Source organism: Epinephelus fuscoguttatus, linkage group LG20, assembly GCF_011397635.1.
Source record: "Epinephelus fuscoguttatus linkage group LG20, E.fuscoguttatus.final_Chr_v1".
Classification (NCBI taxonomy): Eukaryota; Metazoa; Chordata; class Actinopteri; order Perciformes; family Serranidae; genus Epinephelus; species Epinephelus fuscoguttatus.
Window position 1 is genome coordinate 20,718,957 of NC_064771.1, and position 21,578 is coordinate 20,740,534.

Genomic DNA, 21,578 nt, shown 5'->3' on the forward strand with positions numbered 1-21,578 from the left:
AATTGAATGTATCCTCTGTGGAACTTGAATATCTTTTTGAGGGAATCCATCTAACACTTCACTCTAATCGAATGTAAACCTCACAGTGGCTCTGAAGGAAAAGTAAGAGAATCACCAAAATCAGTATGATTCATCCTCTGGGTACCATGAATGACTTTCAACAACCAGCAGTTCCATCCACAGAGCTTGAGCAGCTAAAAATACAAGTAAATCTGAAACAAAACACTGCATTACTGTCTTCGTGAGCTTCCTATTTGCTGAAGCTAAAGGGCATCTACTTGTGACTACATGTTGGTAAATATACAAGGACATATTTCTCACACCCTCATGAAAATGTCCAGGATATATATCATTATCTTGCTGCCGTTGAGGATAAGAGCAGCAGGCTTTAGAAAGTGTGCTTCCTGCCAAGGCACACTGTTTTTAAATTGTTCTGTGGGCAGCAGGTGGTCGACTTCAAAGCAGATCCCTGCACGTCTGTGGCAATAAAGCCGTGACATCAAATGTGAATCAAAGTTATACCACACTATATTGCAATTTGATGTGTAAGTATATCATGCAAGAACTCTCTCTCACAGCACATGTGGGACTATCAGACAGATTTTCACTTTATTTGAATACATTTTAACACCGTGGCTGCTTTGTTGATCACCTGTTAGTGGGGTTTTTTTTGTGCGCAATAGGTCAGTTGATTGTGTCAGTTTTACTGAGCCACAAAATCAACTTATGACATATTATTAATGCTGAGTGAAAGACATGTTTGTGTTGAGTCACTAAATCCAAATCAGCGACAAACATTCCCGCAGCTTGATTTGGCTCTTGAATAATTTGGCACTGCAGCAGCCACACATTACAGAAAGAGTGTATGAAGTGGTGGACTGTGTTTAAATAGTAATCAAGATGTCAAAACTTTAAGATTTTCTAGCTTGTCCTTATACTGAACTCCCTCATTCCTTTTAATTCATGCAGTAAACTAAATAGTCCAGTAGACGTCTGGTTATTAATTGATAGCTGAATGGAACACTGTGAAAAAATATTCAGCTCTAATAATTTCCAAATGTCCATGGCTGTGGAACAATGAGCATGGCTAATGTTGGCTCTGGTCTTCGCCAGCATTAGCGTTTGCATTGACTGATGTTCTACAAAGTTGATATGAATAAAGCTGAATTATGTCAGTTTTGTTGGCTATTAGCATGCTGATTTTTAATTAGGATTAACTGAAAGCTAGGGGAAAAAAATCAAACATGTTTTTGTGTACAAATCACCAGGCAGTTGTAATTATTAAATGTTAAATGTTAAGGGTCTAAAACTGACAAAGCAGCTGCTTATCTCTGCAATATACCAAAAAATGTGCAGCCTCCTGTTGTTAAATCGGAAAGCATGGTTGTGAGTAATCCAGCACATATTTTAATAAGTTCCTCTCAAATTCGGACGTTGTAGAGAGAGTCAGAGAAGCAGGATACCCTGACACAGCACTTCCAGTGTCTGCATGTGAGAAGCTCATGCCCACTGACTCGACTTACACATATTGATTAGCCAACAATTTCCTCATAATCAAATCATGACAATGGAAATCTGGGTGATTGATCAAATTCCACAATAGCACAAATGAAAACAGTGATTGACTGCTGGCAGTGTGATGATTATACATTGACTGCGACAGTGTTCCTTCCATCACATTTTGCTGGCAAAGCGACTCGGAAATATGCCTGAGAACAGGCGGAACAGAGCGAGCTGTGCTGGTCAGTTTATTCAGAACTTGTCAAAATTGGCAATGATTGGTTCAAAAACATTTGTTCTTTCTTCTCTACTGACGAGTGTACAACACACATCATGCTACATAAAGAGAAAGTATGAATTCATAAACATTAGCCACATGGTTCAAGAGATGTTTGTCTTTAGTCTTGACTGAAATATCTCAACAACCAATGGATCCTTTTTTTTTTTTTTTAAAGAAAAATTCATTCTAATGAAGCTCAGCGTAAGTTCAGTCAGGAAGACCTTCTTTATGCTATATGCATTTACAATTCTCTCTCTATCCCACTTCCACCAATCAGCTGACTATGGGTGTTCCCTCACCTGGTTAGCCAATCTCACTTTAGCTAATCACAATCTCCTTCAGCCGCTCATGCTGCTGATACCAAACTATAAATCTGATCTCCTCTCTGCTCATCAAAAGCCAGCTCCTCTTCACATCCAGATCCTAAGCTCCCTCTTCATCTCATCTCATCACCACCATCATCACCACCACCACCACCACCAGCGTCTAGACTCCACAGAGGGAATCCCTAATCTACTACATCTACCACCCTCCTGGAGTATATGACAACACAATGGGGTCTAATCACCAAAGACTCTTCTGATTAGATTGATTTTAATGATCCTCTGATTTTTCCTCGAGTGCCACCGTGAGGTCAAACATCTTATTTAACTTTTATGACCAAATACCTACAAAACTACTCTTCTCATCAGCCTTATGGCTCATTTATGCTCAACATTAGATACATATACAAGCATGGATGGAGCACATATTTCATCCATGTTTGAGCACATTTTCTGAAAGCTTAAGTATACAGACAGGAAGCAGTACCACCAGAGATCATGGGGTAGCAGTATGGCGTAATTCAAGCGAGATACAACTGTCGGACATGAGGAAGACTTTTGAAAAATGGTGGGACAAAACGAATTAAGTAACAAAGGGATAAGAATTCTGCGTTCACATGATAAGACATATTTAATGGCCTCACTGTCACCATTAAAAGTTACATTATTACAACCTCCTCCAACGTTTCCATGTCTGTCGTTGCCAGGAACTTTTGACTCTGCCCTCTAGTGCCATTTATTGGATGTATCTATGCCAACATAAAGGGTACATGGAAGTATGAGGGCAGTGACATAAATGGATGCATCTGTTTTCGTACGTTAAGGGAGTAGAAATAAGCCCTTACATCGGGGGTGTCAAACTCATTTTAGTTTATGGGCCACATACAGCCCAAATTTGATCTCAGATGGGCCGAACCAATAAAACCATTGCACAATACCCTATAAGTACATTCGGTAGACGTTCATCCTTTTACGAAACAGAAACAGTCTGAAATGTTAACAAAAATGAGTATGATTACAACAGTATGTCTCAGTTTTTCATGCTAAGAAAACTATGATGATGGATGGCATGACAGCTCCCCTGACTGCAGAATAAGTCGTAAACCCAGCCCCCTGCATGTTAGTGGATGGGACATGGGTCAAACTTTTTCCTAAAGATGGTTACTGGCTCATCAGATAGTTCTTATCACGCTGATGTATGATCGAGAGTTAATTTTTCTGCTATAAAAAGGAGGTATGATGTCATGATTGACAGCTGTGCATGTCTGTCACTGCACTCATAATTGAGTCACTTAAGCCGATGGTGTTGAGTCGAGCAGGTGTATGGTGACTCCACTTCTCCATTGCTACTGCACAGACAAGTTTCAAATGACGCCACCAATACAAGCTGACAGTGGCTGTATCCAGGATATTTTGGCTTCATTTTTGTACAGTGGGAGGAAGTGGAGACGCTTCGTCCATCTTTATACAGTCTGTGGTACAGCCTAACAGACTGTTATTTTTTTCTGGTTGAAGAGCTGGCTGTATGTTTTTTTTATCTTTACATTATGTCTATATTTACAATGATTTATGTGCTGTCTACATTTCAGTTTTCACAGCTGAACAGAATACTGTGCATTCAAGCATGTGAATCAATCTGCACATGCTCTTATCCACTGATAAGGCCTATGATACATAGGTAACCTTTTGCAGCAATATTGATGGACCATATTGACATGCGTTTATGGGGTATTTCTCCTGATAGCTCGAAATGTGGTCCACTTTCTCAGGTCAATAGCTGAAAGCATCTCGACATCATCCATCACAGTCTAGTTCTCCCCCACCTCCCTCTACTCTGTGATCGAGCCCAACAGATGATTGACTGTCAGCTGCCCTCCATGAAGCACCTGAATGACACTGTGGAGAATAAAAAGCCAGGACGAGTTGGCATCATCCCTGCAGCCACACATGACAACTGGTCCATTAAAACAGAGAACAACTGCTGCCTCAGTGGGGGTTTTTCGCTAAAGTTGTCATCATAGTCAACCAGACATCTAAAAACTCCCTCCGCCTGTATACACACAATCCCCCATTATCTCTGCAAACATAGCTGCCTCTAATTACTGTACATCCTGTACTGTATGTCCTCGCTACGTGACGCTGAAAGTTTGTGTAATGCACACAGCAATGTAAAACGTGTGAAGCCTTATGCACAGCCTGTTCTCTCATCCAGAGGGTGCTTTCAATGCTTCTCAGCACCATCAGATCAAGTGAAAGGTAGACATTTACAAGCAATCAAACATTTTTAGTGATTTGCCAACAATGAGCGTAATAGCTGCTAAGGGAAATACAGTTTTGTCAAATGACTTCTTGCACGTTGCGTGGCTGAATGTCATTACTTGTCAAAGTGTGCCTGCGCCCATATCATCAAAGCAAATGAAGCTTTTCTGTAAACAGATAGGGCCATTGTGGCACGCTCCGTACCCACATCCCCGTGTTCTTCTGAGGATTTGAAATGGCAGTATTTGATACTGACTGCTGTGATCACAAAGCACAACCGCTTCTGAGATCCCTCGTAGCAAAATGTTAATTTTGTTGAATCTTCTGTCATTTGAAGGATGGCATGAAAGGAATTTGGCTGAATCAATGTTTAACTCCGCACATTAAAATTCGCTTCCCCTCAGACGACACCTCCTCTTCCCTATATGCTCTACCCTATCAGTGTGCAAGGAGTCAATTCAGAATCTGGCTAAGCACACAGTTAATCACTTTGCACAATTTACTGGACATGCCACGTAAATAAAGACATCTAATTTCCCAACTATTTTGAGAGACTCTAATTTTCATTTAATTAAACTAGCTAAACCAATAATCCTCCTTTAAAACGTCTGATTCTGATTAAGGATATGCACACAGGCAAAGCTCATGGTGTTGGCAATGTATTCAAGATATATATATTAACACAGTGGCTCTCACTTATAATCACCATAAATCTTTCTAGCAATTTTAGAAATTATCTGTTCCATTATTTGGAGGTCTATATTTCCCACCATATTGCAGGACGATTACATTTCTCACTTGGCTGCCTCTCATATCTGGATGTAGTGAAAGATATGAAACAGGAAATAAGAGGATGTCACATTGTCACCTGAAGCGTTTCCCTTTAGACAGTGCTCTGCTGAGAATAGGTGGGGCTACTGCTGATGTGCCAGGTGCCACGCTGCTGCCCTTAACAGACGATCCGTGAGAACTGCAGCTCTGCAAAAAGAAAGAGAGAAGAACAGTGCATAAAGTAAGCGGTAAAACATTGTAATTGTGGCTTCGGGATGTATCTTCATCATTATCCTCATGCTATGAAAAAGACCCAGAAATGTAGTTTCTTTATTATAGCTTAGCTTTGTTATAATTATCCTTTAAAAAAAATTAAGCTGCAAGCTTTGATGAACGGGCCCTCGTACATGTCGGTTGAAGCAGCCCTCCATTTTCAGTTTCCTGTGTGGAGTGCATTATGCTGGAAATGACATATTGCATATTGTCTACCACTTCCTGTGTTCACTATATGGTGCTAGAGGAAACACACTAATTATACATCCTGCTGCTGTATATTATGTGAAGACTGCACCATGTAATCATGTACTGTAATGTGATTTAATGTAAATTAGATGATCTTTGTCACGCAAGGTTGTCTTCTTGTGTAAGTAGGTGGCACAATGACTATGAGTCAATATGAGCATGTAGATGTCCTCAGGCCTGGACTCCTATGCAGCACATGAAATCTGGGGTAGATTGGATCATGTAGAGTCAAGTTATGTCATGTAGAAACGTCACAATAAAGCATCATCAAGGTCTTAAGGCTTTTCCAAACAAAGCTGGGGTGGATCTGGTCAACTTGCTCAGAGAAATACATCAAAGTATAAATCATGTCCTTTCCTGTTGCCAGTTAGTGGCAGCGTAACCAAATATTGGCATGTAGATGTTGTCAGACCAGGAGTCTTATCTACAATCAGGCTTCCACCTCACCATCTGCTCTCCCAATTTCCCATCTCCAAAATGTCAGTAAGCATGGCTCAACGTTTCTCCCATCAAGTCTGTTTTTAGACATTACAACTTTTCCATGGGAAGTGGTGTGCATGTCTTTCAGGCCTCGTTTTGTGGGTATGCAATGTTTATAAATACGACCCCAGGACTCTTATTAAACGTGAAGTTTGGGGCAGATTCGACCATGTACGGTGGAGTTGCAAACTACTTCCTGTTTTGTGGCAAAACATGGAAAAGGCCACACCATTCAATGAAAGCTCTTAAGAACTTGTCATCTCAAGTTCATTTAAAGGTCTTTAGATGCAACAGATCAAATTTGAAGTCCATTACGTTAAATCTCCAGAAGGATTTTAAGTATTACGTCTGAAAATGGAATCATGCTTGAAAAAATTGCACTAAAATTGCACAGTTAATTCAAAATGGCTGACTTCCTGTTTGGTTAAGGGCAGGGGTCAGCAACATTTACTATCAAAAGAGCCATTTTTGGCCAAAAAGGCTCTGAAATAATCTGATTGGAGCCAAAAAACATATTTGAGCCTTATAATGAAGGTAACAGTAAGTCTAAATTCACCCATTAACATTACTAATAGGTCTAAATGAGCAATTATTAATATGTTTTACCACAAGGTGACTACCCTGTAGTATGCTATTTATGATTTTTGGTAACTTGGCAGGGTTGGCGGTAAAAGCAAACAAGTATGTCCAAGACTTTTCTTCGATCTGGAATCAACTGCTAGCTTAGCTTTAAGATCCAAGATAAGCCACTGCTATTAAGGCTCAGCAAAATTTAAAGAAAAAGGTCATAGGCTGAATGATACAAATTTAGTTAACATTTTTTTATTCTGTGTACAGGCTACACATTTTTACAATTATCACTCAAGGCCTACTACAATGAAAAATGAAAATATAAACAGTAGCCATTTTTAATTTTTTATCTAATTTAATAATTTTCACTCTCATTTTAATTTATTATAATTAATCTTAATTTAATTTAATTAATTGTATAGTCATAATTAATATATAATTATTATATAATATTTTTATCTAATGTTTTATAATTTTAATACAATGTGGCTCTGGAGCCACAGGTTGCCTACCACTGGTTTTAGGGTATGGCTCCAAAAGACTTTAAAAATGTCTTTGGATGTTATATGTGCCCCCAAATTTTCGTAAATCGAGGTGTTACATCCTGCCGGGCAACTCTGTTAAAGTTATACAGGGGGTGCTGCTGAGCAACTTATCTTAGTATGAGACTTGTAAAATATCAAATATTTCACCAATTCTGATGTGTCTGCAAAGTTTCTTGAGTTTTTGGGCACCTTTATCCCTCAGAAATGGTTAGTTGCTTGCATTACAATAGAGTTCTTGCAGTGTTTGAGGCTCGGGCCCTGACAAGATGGTCAGGTGTAAGTGATTATGTGAGTCAACACAGGAAATAAGCGCAGCGTGTAATACACAATGATGGGGATACTGTATGTGGCTTAGCAGCAAGTCTCCACTCAGGTTTAAGTCCCCAGTCAGGTTGAGGATGTACTCTCACTGATGTATCCCCCCTTCCTTAGTCAGGCAGAGTGTCTTTAATTACACTTTACATTTTAAACTGCAGATTAGGAGGGGACGCTTTGTGAATAAACTCCACCATGGCCCTCACAGCACTCCCGCTGCACTAAAGAATTAATCCCACACAAGATTACATTAATGGTTTCCTAAAGAATTTCCCCCCTCAATTATTTCCCTTTATTCTTATCAAAAATAACACCATTATCTTACAACAGGCCCCAGACAGAGCTCCGGCACAGCGGCCATGAATGCCCCAAGAACCCCCATGAGACACTAAGTCATGAGATAATTCTGTTATTCCAGTTACACTACTTCCTGTGCTGCCCTTTCTCTCTGTCTGATTGTATATAATTAAAGCAATTGCATGTGACTTCGAGCCGGGTTCAGGGTTCTCATCCCTGATAAGCCCTTTTTCCTGCCTTACACCCCTGACTCCCAGAGGGACCTGTTACTGCTGTTCACTAGTTGTGTGAGAAAATAGGATCATTTTGGCCACCCTCTCATGTACCCTGCAGGTGGAGAACGCCTCACTTTCTGGAACAATTACCGTGGCAAACTTTCCCGGAGGATGATATCTATGTCAGGGGATAAAATAAATAGCTTGTGGCAGACAATGGCAGACCTGCATGGCGTAACCCATTTCACTTGTTCCCTCCTATCTCACTTTTGCCTTGTTTTATGCCACTTGTGAAAGCCTTGGATAAACACAACACAATGTGGATTTATTTCAAGGGGAGACAGAGGGAAAATACAGGAGGCTGAGAGAAACACAGAAGAATCTATCAATATGTTGACAATCAGCTACGTAACAAGGAGAAAAGCAAACCTATGCATTCAGAGCAGCATTAATCCTCCTCGGATTACCGTCAAATCACAGGTCCTGAACTGTGCATAATGGGATATTTGACCATTCTTCATGAAGGACATTCCTCGGGCCAGCAGCAACACACACCACCACCAGACAAACAAGCAATGTGTCGAAATTTTTGCTTCCATCGAGTTAAAATAAGTGTGCTCTACAAGACTTAACAAGGAAATGGACCTATCCTAAGTCTCGGTCCTCTAAGTTACTATTGCTTGGACAGGCAAGCTTGACAAAATTTAACATGGCGATGCTGGTTCTGCTTAGCGGGGTCCTGCAGTGTCTGTTAGAAAGTTGATGGACATCAAGGAATATAGCTTCAGGAAGCTGACAGCAAGGACTACAGCAGGGATACTCAACTTGCTTTGCCTGGAGGCCACTTTTACAAAATGACTGGAGACCTGTACACAAGGGCGTTTCTAGGGCTTAAGGGGTGCGGGGGATCCTCCCCTGGCACAAGGTCTATTTTGATGCTTTTTTTTAATGCACTCTGGCACCTTATATATGTTAAAACAGATTGGGGGGGGGGGGGGGCACACCCAACACTCTATCAGGGGCCGCAAGCTGAGTATAACTGGACTACACTATGTGTTGACAGGATATATTTATGATGTTAACTGTTATAAATAAGGCAAAAAAACGCAAATTGAAGCTTCTGGTCTCGGCATGATATGTGGCCGTTTGCCGTTATAGTTTAACAGCACTCGGCGGCATCGGGGGAAACGCAGCAGGACAAGAACGAAAGTTAAGCTAGCGAAAGTCCGAGTGGGGCTGGCGGGAGTGGTGGTGGATGGGTCCAACAAACACAGACTTTTGTATGGGAGAACGGGGTTTGGGTCCTGTAAGATTATAAAGCCAAACCTTGTTCTTTTTTCCTAAACCCAACCACATGATTTTGTTGTTGAAGGAAAAAAAAAATTACATTTGCAGTGCATTTATTTTGAAAGAGACTGTATGTAATTTGTAAATGTCCTGTTATAATGGAAGTGTATTTTGAAAGAAGACAATCCACATAACAGCCAGAAGTTGGCACAGTGTCCCAGAACATTGACAACCAACGCACCCTTGCATGTCGTATCTGGACGTGAAAAGTCCATGACCATGTGTCGATATGTGACGAGGTCAGAGTGAGAATGTGTTGGTTAGCAGCCAACCCATCTGTCCTTTTCTAAATCCCGTCAATGTTGCTACAGCAAGAAAGAGGATGCAAAGCTGGCTAACTGTGGTGATCTGGCATTGGGCAAACTCCTCTTCTCTACATGTAGCTATTGGTTAGCTAACTTGCCACCATTCTGCTAACATAAGCTAGCATGACTATATACTACGTAATGTGTCCGTAAAGATTGTGACAGTCCTCCGTCCACATCTTTAAAACATCCTTAAAATCTGGTTTTCTTCACAACATTTGTGACTAGCACATAGCATATTTTAGTGTAATAGGAGAGGGGAATGTTGAGGTTCTGCCATGATACAGGTTAGCTCACCTGTTATTGAAGCACAGAGCAAAAAGGGGCGGGACTTAGGAAGGGCTAATTCGGCTAACATTGGTCTTAGTTTGGTGAAAGAGAGAAACTGGGATTGGTGTTGCACAACAGGCGTAAGAACAGGCCAAAACTCCAGTGAGTGTGTGACATGGTATGTCCCCGCTGGCTTGTGTTGTCACCATAACAACTAACAACGATAGCCATTTTCTTTTGTGCCAGATAAATGACCACAAAAAATTGCTCAACATCCTTTCTATTCTTATTTCTATGGTGTCAGCTATCTGAGCCACAACATGACTACCACTGATAACAAACACAAGTTTGGCTCTACCTGACCAAAATGTTAATCAGCTGTTTTAGAACTGCGTGCTGACATTCACATTAGCAGTGAGTTTGTAGCTGTTGACAGCGTTATTAATTTTCAAGCTGCACTGGCCTGTCCTTTTTATTAATCACGGAGCTACCTTCACAAGCTTTCATATCATCCCCACTGCTGTCACAACACTTGCTAAACAAGTGGCTAATATTCGTCCTCCATTTTCTGCTCACACAGACACCCTGGTTAATTCTCTGATGGCACATGCCTCCTGCATTTTTTTTTAAAGCTATGTGATAAAAAAAACAAAAACATACAAAAACAAACAAATAAACCGACAACTTCAAGTGACATTATTTCATGTATATGAACTTCAGCTTGTTGGACATATTTCAAGCTTTCTCTTAGTATGAAAATACTCCAAAGGAGAGCAGGAAGCCAACTCCTGCACCTGTCCAATGCCTGTTTATCTAAACCTTTCAGATATTTAATTCAACTAAAATAAATTAGGATCCTCTGCTTAGCTACTTCTGCTGCTACTACTTTTTGTACATAATATCATATCCTCGTGAGAACCGAACTTTTGTTTCATATATATTTTTAATTTCTCCTAGATATTTGGGATCAGTAGAACCTGACAAAGATTAAAAACTAAACATTGTCGACAATAAATAAGTCCCAATGTCCTCAAATGAGACAATAATAAAGTCCCAATGTCCTCAAATGAGACAATAAAGTCCCAATGTTCTCAAACGAGACAACAATAAAGTCCAAATGTTCTCAAACGAGACAACAATAAAGTCCAAATGTCCTCAAATGAGACAACAATAAAGTCCCATGTCCTCAAACGAGACAACAATGAAGTCCCAATGTTCTCAAACGAGACAACAATAAAGTCCCATGTCCTCAAACGAGACAACAATGAAGTCCCATGTCCTCAAACGAGACAACAATAAAGTCCCAATGTTCTCAAACGAGACAACAATAAAGTCCCATGTCCTCAAACGAGACAACAATAAAGTCCCATGTCCTCAAACGAGACAATAATAAAGTCCCAATGTCCTCAAACGAGACAACAATAAAGTCCCAATGTCCTCAAACGAGACAACAATGAAGTCCCAATGTCCTCAAATGAGACAATAAAGTCCCAATGTTCTCAAACGAGACAACAATAAAGTCCCATGTCCTCAAACGAGACAACAATGAAGTCCCAATGTTCTCAAACGAGACAACAATAAAGTCCCAATGTTCTCAAACGAGACAACAATAAAGTCCCAATGTTCTCAAATGAGACAATAATAAAGTCCCAATGTCCTCAAATGAGACAACAATAAAGTCCCAATGTCCTCAAACGAGACAACAATAAAGTTCCAGTGTCCTCAAATGAGACAACAATGAAGTCCCAATGTCCTCAAATGAGACAACAATAAAGTCCCAATGTTCTCAAACGAGACAATAAAGTCCCAATGTCCTCAAATGAGACAATAAAGTCCCAATGTTCTCAAACGAGACAACAATAAAGTCCCAATGTCCTCAAACGAGACAATAAAGTCCCAATGTCCTCAAATGAGATAGCAATAAAGTCCCACTGTCCTCACACAAGACAGCAATAAAGTCAAAATGTCCGTAAACAAAACGATAGTCCCAAAGTACTTCCTAATTAACAGCATCTTAGGTTGTTACTGTTGCTAAAATTGGTCAAATGTGTTGCCATATCAAACTACAAACATTATTAATTATAAATAAAGAAGTTTCAACCATAGCATGTGATCAGGTTTTGGACCTTGTCCACTTTTGTGCCAGGATCGGCTGCAGAGTGACTTGGCAGAGATGGCTGCCATCTTGCTTTTACATGTAGTAGTGTATTGTGCTCTTACTACCACTAGATGGCACAAAAAGTGTCCATGAACGAGGACAACAGGTCTGAGTTAAGTAGAATGAAGTATAAGGTCCAGTAAACCCAAAATGTAATGTCCTCATATGAGGACACAGGGTCTCAGGAGGATATAATAAATCATAAAGCCTTTGGTGTCCAAGAAAGAATGATTTCTTTGTGTCAGTCTTGTCTTGTAGAAAGAAGACGCTATGTCTTTGAGGACACATGACCTCAAAGTATTGTAAATGGACTTTGGTGTAAATCTTTGTTGTGGCACAACAGAGCTTTTATGAAAACATTGCTCGGCCACATTTCTGTACACAAGACTCTGTTCTGTGGCCTGTACCATTCTCCACGCCCATGAAGTATTCATACAGTATGCTCACCGGTAGCCTTGCCTCAGTCCTGAGGGTGACCCAGTCTCTTCTTAGAGTACGGCTTGCTAGTTACCTCCAGCTCCTGGCTGAGGGGAACTGAGTTTTTCTGGTCTTGTCTTCCCTGCTTGTGTGCCCTTATTCCTTCATGTTGGTGCATGTCTGAGCAGTGCAGCGTGTCTCACGGGTGTATACCCTATCTCTTTTTATTTGAGACACAATCTTAGTGCCACAGAGGTGTTGATTCAATCCTCAAAGGAAGTGGGAGGCGTTTAACTGTGCAATTACGTTTCCATTTGCCTTTAAAAGTGCCTTGAAACAAGTCATACTATCCTATATGACTCATATATTGCAGGAGCATGTGCAATTCACATGGCTATTCAAATTCAGAGTTACAGATGGGGAGAACATATGCATGGGAAGGTTTTTCCAGATGTGCAAATATGTAAAGGTATTTGTGATGACAGATGGAGGAGACACACAGAAATATGTACAAATGCTGCATGAGCCAGAGCTGGTGTGCAGAGGAGCCAGATATAATAGTGCAGGGCTGTAAAGTACACATGGTATAGAGGCAGTGCAGGTGCCCAGGTGCCTATTTTAAAAAGGTGCCGAGGGGTTAGTAACCTGAGTTGGCTCAGACTCGGAGTACTGCTGCAGAAATCATTGTGTAACAGTGATGTCAGCATATGCTGTAAATGTCTTTGCATTGCTGCTCAGCACACCTTGAGGGGAGATATCTTGGTCTGTAATGCCTGAGTTCAGGGAGTTTACATATTTTTGGGGAGGTTTACTATCCTGTGTGTAGGATTTAGGGGGATATATTGGCAGAGATGGAACATAATGTAATAAGTGTGTTTTCTTCAGTGTGTAATCACTTGAATATAAGAATTTGTGTGTTTTTGTTACCTTAGAAGGAGCCATTTATATCTACATAGTGAGCGGGTCCTCATCCATACAGTCCGCTTGTACTGCCTTGTTTCTACAGCAGCCATGAAACAGCAAACCAAACAGTGGCTCTTGATAGGGCCATTTGTGTTTTTGCATCACATTCTTTTAACATAAAACACATTTATTGAGTGTTTTACCAGTTTCAATCACCAGGTATGTTTGTTTTCAGGAGGAGGAGACCTCTGTGGATAATTTGGCACCTGTTAAAAACTTTATGAACGTCTGCCTCTTAAGCTATCAGAGAAAAAAGGCGAGCACATGTTAGCAGGTGCTGGGCTAACAACCCGTCTACTACAAGCTAACCGTCATAGAAGAAACACTGAATTGTAGGGCTGCTCCATGATAGTTGACCAAATGTTAGTGGACCAGAAAGGTCATTAGTTGGCAAGATTTCATTGGTCACTTAGTCACAGAGAAAAAAACAAACAAAAAAAACAAACAAACGTGAAACTCTATCAGGAGCTTGACTGGACCATGTGGGAATTGAATTTGAAAGGACGGACACAGGAAGAGGCCACGCTCAGCAGTCAGACAGGAGTCACGTTACAAACCAATCACAGCCGACAGATATCTTTCCCTTCTTCTGTAAATATTCAGTCTGATAAATACGGAAAAGTTGATCATGTTAGTGCAGGGCTACCCAGAGCTTTACATCTGTCCCACAGACGATAGGCCTACACACTTGTAAACAGCACCTGGAAGAAGATCAGCTGTGCTCTCAGGACTTCAGGTAAACAGGCATCCGACCTCACGTTTCTCAAGGTGGTTAAAGACGTGACATGTGTACAGCCCCTAACTTCCAGGGCTGGTACCTGCGGTTATTCCACAGGCTAGTTAATAACATGTCAGGCAGGAAATCCAAAGTGTGGGATCATTTTGAGAAGGTGAAGGACAAACCCAAGGTGATATGTAAACTCATCTTCATTGGTCGACTACAAACATGACGTATCATCTGAAACATGTCAGTAGCTACATGCCCATTAGCTACTTAGCACAATCATTACTGCTTTGCCGACAGCGTCATTAACAGGCGGCTCGCTCAGTGTGTGACGTGCACTTGTAGATAAATAATATTAATGAAGGTTCATTCGTACAGTTGTGTATTTCTTTGTCATGTAGCACACTAATCGTTCCTACAAATGTTAATCACCTGGTACGTTTGTTTTGGAGAGGTGGAGACATCTACGGGTAATTCAGCTTCTGGTAAAAACCCCTGAACATTGAAGGAATGCTAACCGTGAGTTCAAGCTCAGCCCACAGGAGGAGTTTCAGCTGGTTGTGATTTGCAATCCTCACTATTAGATGCCACTAAATCCCCCTAGATCTTACATACTGTTCCTTTAAAGACACTCGAGTGGTGCATCAGTTTATAATAGAGAGGGTATAGAAGACACTGACCAAATGTGACTTCATCCTCCCCTCTGCACCTGCCTGGACAGAGGCAGCCTGCTGTTCACAGCTCACTGCACTCACCCTCCACCTTACTGCCTTAAAAGAAAAACTCCTGTGTTCTCATGCTGAGTAGTTATGCAGCAAATGTTTTGAACTGCTGTTCCTGCTTGTAGAGTTTATCCATTTTGTCAGTCCTAAGTTATGCTGTACAGAAAATCTAAGAGAACTTGTAGGACTGCACCACCCACAGCAAATGTCCTCTCCCTGGATGGCTGCAAGCGGAGGGTGTGGGTGGAAAGAAGCGGTGGTCTGGGGTCGCCGTGTCAAATCCGTGGAAAAATAGGTTTCACTTGTTAATCTTTCCCTGGTCTGCTCAGCTCATGCCCCCTCCTGGGTGCTTATAGCCAGTGATCTTTCACGTCCCACCTTAAGCTTTCTTCACACCGTTCCATTACGGCTTGTGTTTCTGTGTGGTGGTATTATTACTGCCTTTTATTTTTGTCTTTGCCCTCTTCGTGGATTCCTCCGTGTGTCCAGCTCTGAAAACGTTTTGTTGTTGAATGCAGGGCTTCGCTGAGCCCTCATACATTCCTGTCACCACATTCTCATCGTCATGGTATTAATATAATAGCCTGCCATTGTGCTATGGGACAATAGGCCTGTATCTGACTGAAATACATGAAACTGGGCACCGATGTGCCGAGACGGGTTTGGTGTCAAGCGGAAGGTTTTTGTGCAGAATGGGATATGAATTTCTCTGTGCAGTATAGCGAAACCATGTGCTGTATCCTGGCTTATTTGAATCTTTTTTTTTTTTTGTTACATTTGACTTAAAGGGATACTTTGCTGATTTTCAACCAGCTTTGTATCATAATGTGGGTAGTATGTATAAATGAACATGTTAAACTTCCCTCCATCTTACCATCTCATCTAGGGCTGTTGCTCGAACTACAAATTGTACTTCCGCATGTTCGTACGCCAGCCACCACAGACACAAAGAGCAAAGCAAACTCAGATCAAACGGCAGAACTAGGAAGTGCTGATCAAATATTAACCAAGGTTCTGCTACTGTATGGCCTATTTCTCGCCTAAAACGTTTTAGCTAAAGCAAATGCCACAATCCTGTTTCGCTGTCTTCACTGGTCATACAGCACCAATTTCAAAAGTATTTATGTTTTCCACTGCATAGACAGCCCAGCTTTATGAAGAGACCATCTTTCCTGCAGTGAAACACAGCTACTTAACAGCCCCGACATTTAACATCAAATGTTGTACAACTTCTTGGCTGTCAACCGCTCAAAGCCATAATTTCCAGCGACTCCCTCAAAAGGCTTTCAGATTGTGCCAACTGCAGTTCCGTGGGTGGGGCTAGCTTGAGGGGTGTTTGTTTCAGTGGGTGACAATAGACACTGTTGCATTATTAATGAGCTTCAGTGCAGGCTGCATTTGGCATTCCAAGAATGACAGAACAAGGCTGAATCTGAATGAGCAATTTCAACAGCTAATACGACTGTGTCTGAAACAAACGTGATGGTTATCAAACAGGCGCACCGCCCTCTTGTTTGTCTCCAGTTTAGCGCGCTCACTACCTGCCTCTACACATATTATTTATGTGAGAGTCATGCAAATTAAAGAAGATTTATTTGTTTGAAGTTTTTATTTATGTTCTTGCAATTTGTGAGGGTCAGTAACACCTGGAGATTTCCACATCTACAAAGAGCATGTGCACATTAGCACATGCGTATGATAGGAAAGCAGCGATGCCGGTAACTTCCTCAGACGATATGAAAGAAGGCTGCACGATGAGCAACAACAAAAACAATAAAGTAGCACCTTATTAAGGAGAAAAAAACGTGACCATTTTTCCAACACCAAACAAAGAGGGTGCATTCGGGAAAGTGCTAATGCGTTATTGCACTCTTTTGATGAGACCTTTATAAGTGTGCATTAGGCTGCAATTACCTTGGGATTTTGCAGAGACATCAGCCTTATCAGTGCCATCTACATCCTCCACCTGCTCTGCTGTGAATGTCTGGGTCACTTCTCTCTCCTGCAGCATCTGCCACTGCAGGCTGTGGTAGCTTTTAATTAATTCCAAGCTACATTTTCTTTTATGTCTACACCCTGCTATTTCTTTTTACTCAAACCAGGTTTGTCTTGGTGCTTTTTCACTGCGAGAAACAGCCACCCATATTAGATTTTTCTCCTTTTGGCTTGTCACGTTTCTCTCCAAAATGTCTCAGTGTAGTGTTTCTTCATTAATCAATAATTTAATCACACAGCTTTGTTTTTCTTTTCACTCTCTGAGCTGAGTTGAGGGTTACAGTTTGCACAAACTTCTCTATACTCCTGCAAATTTTTACCTGTGCTTTAAAGATACAGAGAAAGTCACTAGAACAAGGTCCCATTTGCAAAAATCTAGTTCCCACATATTTTTACCAATTAATTTTTAAAACTTTTCCATAACATTTTACCCCATTCCCATAACTTTATTTAAGTAGGTCAAAATGAGTATGCCTATATAGCAGTGCAGCCATACATTATTGAACATGCACTTCCAAGGCTAACTATAAGCAAACTGCTAGCACAACTTTCCTCGCTCATTAGACATTCACACTGCCAATGGATCGGACCAGTACATATGGCTACTTGACAAACATCAAGGACATTTTTAGTGGATAGAAAACAAAAGATGCGGTAGATAGATGGCAGTGCATGAGTTTGGAATATAATTTTGACAAGTTTATATGTATTTATTTATTGTTAAAGTAATGTGAACTAAAGTGAGCATACACAAAACCTAATTAGGCCCTGATCACACAGAAAGCCTTTTATTTTTTTTATTGAGTGCCACTAGTAAAAAAAAAACAAACAAAAAAAAACTTGCTGCACCTTTTTATTGTTGCTAGGCAACCACCCTATCATGTCCTTACACGGACCTTTCCGTGTAATCAATCTACCGTTCAATCAGGGCACTGTCTGTAGCTCTGGTTGAGGGTGAGAGGCTGTCAGCAAATTTTTTTGGGTACAGGGAAACGGAGATCTGTGTGGGTACATGAGACCCTAACAAAGAGGGTGGACCATGGGGAGTACCACCATTAGTCCAGGAGCTTCTCCTCGATGATGGCTGTTCCCAGGCATATTTTAGGATGAATCGGGGGCAGTTTGACAACCTGCTGTCCATCGTTGGGCCGTTTAGCTCTGGGTATCCAGCAATTGCTACCACCAGTTTCTCCTCCATTGTTTACCAGCTGTAAACTTGTTGTCATGACCACCACAGAAGGCCCACCTCTCAAATCAACTGGATTGGACAATGGGAAATAAGATGGCAAAATAAAGAGATGATGTAGGGTGTTTTTTTTGCAACTCCAGGAGTTCAGAGCGCTTCAGCAAAAACACCAGGTGCCTAGACCACCCCTAAAAATCACACAGCAATGCAAAAAATGAGAGCAAAGCAAAGCTTCATCCTCCTTATAAAAACAACTACAAAAACACCTCCAGCTGCTGAAACACTTCCCATGTGATCGGAGCCTTAGAAAAAAGAAGATCGCCACCATGTTCCTTAAGTCTGCCCCAAATGACCCAACATACTAGCTAATTATTGCTTATCGAGACATCTACGTACCTACATTTATAGATGTCTGAATCATGATACTTAATGATTCACCAGGTACTGTTAGGCGGGAACTGCCCATTGGTTCGACAGCCCATTGGTGAGACATCCCATTGTTCTGACCATATTAAACTCATTGTTCCGAAGTCCGTTCCGAAATCATCATGGTGCCCTGTGGTTAAGGTCTGGTTAGGTTTAGGCACATAAACCACTTGGTTAGGGTCAGGAAAAGATCATGGTGTGGGTTAAAATGAAAAAGAAAGTGGCAAACACATAAGCCGTGAGCCTGCTCCGCCTCAAGCCGGTCGCGGCGCACCATACGCCTGCCGCGAGCTGTTCAGCACCACGGACAGTCGGACTAATGGGATGTTGAACCAATGGGCTGTTGAACCAATGACATGGACCCCTGTTAGGCTAAGTGCTCTCTGTAAATAACCAACCTATTAATAGCCAACTGTTTGATCTATAGACTGAGTTGAGTTGGAGACTGTGTGACTGTACTGCAGCAGCCTCCTGCTCAAACTATCATTAGCTATCCATCAGTGGTAACTGTCACCAGCTGGAGCTAGAGAAACTTATGTTGTGTAACATTAGACACGTTTTAGGATTTTTATGTTTTGGGATACATTCTGTTTAATTCCAAACCCTTATCAGGCCTGGAAAGCTTTTACAATGTCGTAACTTTTCCAGGACATTCATGACTGTGAGAACCCTGCATAGATTTTCAACACAGGAAGTGAACGTGCCAAAAATACACTTTTGGATTTCTCAGGAGTAAAAAACCACTAGTAAAGCGTCATTTAACATTATTTGTCTACTATACAGCATTGTTGCTGTGCTTGCATGGTGAATTCAAGAACCATGACAAGCTACAGATTAGAATTTTCAATCTGCAGTTTGTCACAGGGATCTGTCATTGTGAACATGACAAGCAGATTTTTTTCTGTATAACACGTGATGCATTTATTTGAAACTAAAATTCCCCGCTGTCTCTCAGCTCCTATCATATGTGAGTGTGAACAAAAGGCTTCAGCCACTGGAGAGATTATTAAGACACACATCGTACATCATCCTGTCAAGCACTCTAAACTCTGTTTTTAGAAATGTACTATACATATTACGATGAAATTAATGATAATGATGATAAAGATACGACTGGTAATAAATCAATACCAGAGAAAGACTTACTTTTTGGAGCTGAAGGCTGTATTGGAGCCTGGGAGTTGATTTGGACATGAGGCCAGAGGCGTTGACACTGCAGTCCCTCAGGCTGCGGCTATCGGAGAAATGAGCCTGGAGTTTTTCTCTGTGTCTCCTGTTGATAAAAAATGCAATATTGTGACTAAAATAAAGATGTAGTCCGGAACAAGAGATGGTTTGTTGACAATACAGACTGTAATTTAAGGCTATAATTAAAAAAAAAGATGAAGGAAACATGACCATGGTGGTATACTTCATCATAAAGTGTCTGGCTCTGTTAGCTATTTGCTGTGGTCAGGGTATTTCCTTCCTTCCCTCTAATGATAACACAATATGATTACAGGTTTTGTTCCAGTTATTGATTTCTGTGACCCACTTCGCCCGCTCTTTACACACACATGTAACGGCAAGGTAGGTGATCATATTTATTGACCTGATACTCTTTAATCTTGACACAGTTTACTGTGTGTGTAAAAGCAGCCACATACATCACACTCACCCACTCAACCCTGTGCTTCTTTACTTGTGAGGACCCTCATTACCTTAAAGGGACAGTTTGTCTCAATATCAAAAATACATATTTTACCTCTTTCCTGTAGTGCTGTTTATCAGTCTAGATTGTTTTGCTGTGAGTTGCAGAGTGTTTGCGATATCAGCTGTAGAGATGTCTGCCTTCTCTCAAATATACTGCAACTAGATGGCACTTGGTTTGTGTTGCTCAAAGCACCAAATATACATGAACTGGTTACTCAAGCTAATTCACAGACCTTGTTGTGAGCAGCTTAATCTAAGAACTATTTTCTTTCTACCGAACTACACCTGCCAACTGTATCACCACAATGAAGGAAGTGTGCATCTAAGCATGCATGACTGAGCTAGCTAATGTTACAGCTCAGCTGAAGAGGCAGCAATTGATGCATGCATTCTCCTGCGGGGTGATTTGGTTGGTGGGTGTAGAATAAGAAAATGAAACTGCCTACATGAACCCACATGAAACTGCTCACAACAAGGTCTGTGGATTATCTTGAGTCACCAGGTCACGATCTCTCCGAAGAGACACTGCTGTTGAGTTTTTCAAATGTGTTTATTTGAGCACCACAACCGAGTGCCATCTAGTTCCATTATATTGGAGAGGAAGGCATATATCTCTACAGCTGATGTCTCCAGCACTTGGCAATGAGGACCCCTAATGAGGACAACATGTATTCACTTTCCAAAATGTCTTCACTCTCAAAATCTTAAACTGAAATTGGTTCTCACAAAGCTAGATGTGCAAGTACACAAACACATATAATGTACGTATATATGAGATTAGTCCTGCCAAAATCTTGAAACCCATTGTCTATCGCAGTGGTTCTCAAATGATGTGCCATAACGCCAATCCAGGTGTGCCATGGAATTTTGTGATAACCACACATTATTATTGCAATATTCAACTGGGCTGATATAAAAAGTTATGAATGAATATTTGATTGACTGCATCAGTATGTTGTGCACTCCCATTGCCTAATAAAAAAGGAAACTCTAGCTAAGAAACTGTACTTTAATTTGAAAAACTTTCATGGGGAACCTATTTGTCGCTGTTTGCGCTTGGGAATTATAAGTGTGTGACACATCAAAAGAACTGATTGACAGCCAGTGTGAGGGATGATGACATTTAAAAGGAGCAAGCTGTGAGAGGGACAATGGATCGCTCTATTGTCTGAAGCAAATTACAACAAAGCACCAGCGAAGACGACCTACCATCGAAACATATGAGAAAGAAAACTGTCAGTAGAGTGTATCACGAAAGCTACCTGTCTTATGTCGTGATAAGAGTGATAACACATG

At 41.0% G+C, this 21,578-nt stretch overlaps 1 protein-coding gene across 2 annotated transcripts in view; it reads right to left on the reverse strand.

Moving 5' to 3' along the window:
• The window catches only part of nrg3b (neuregulin 3b), a 311,873-nt gene that overhangs the window by 9,563 nt on the left and 280,732 nt on the right, over nt 1–21,578 (reverse strand). For both annotated transcript variants that reach the window (XM_049563548.1, XM_049563547.1), the window contains exons 6-7: nt 19,737–19,863; nt 5,231–5,340 (exon numbers count right to left, since the gene is read on the reverse strand). In XM_049563548.1, the coding sequence (XP_049419505.1) occupies nt 5,231–5,340; nt 19,737–19,863 (237 nt within the window). The remainder of the gene's footprint in view (nt 1–5,230; nt 5,341–19,736; nt 19,864–21,578) is intronic.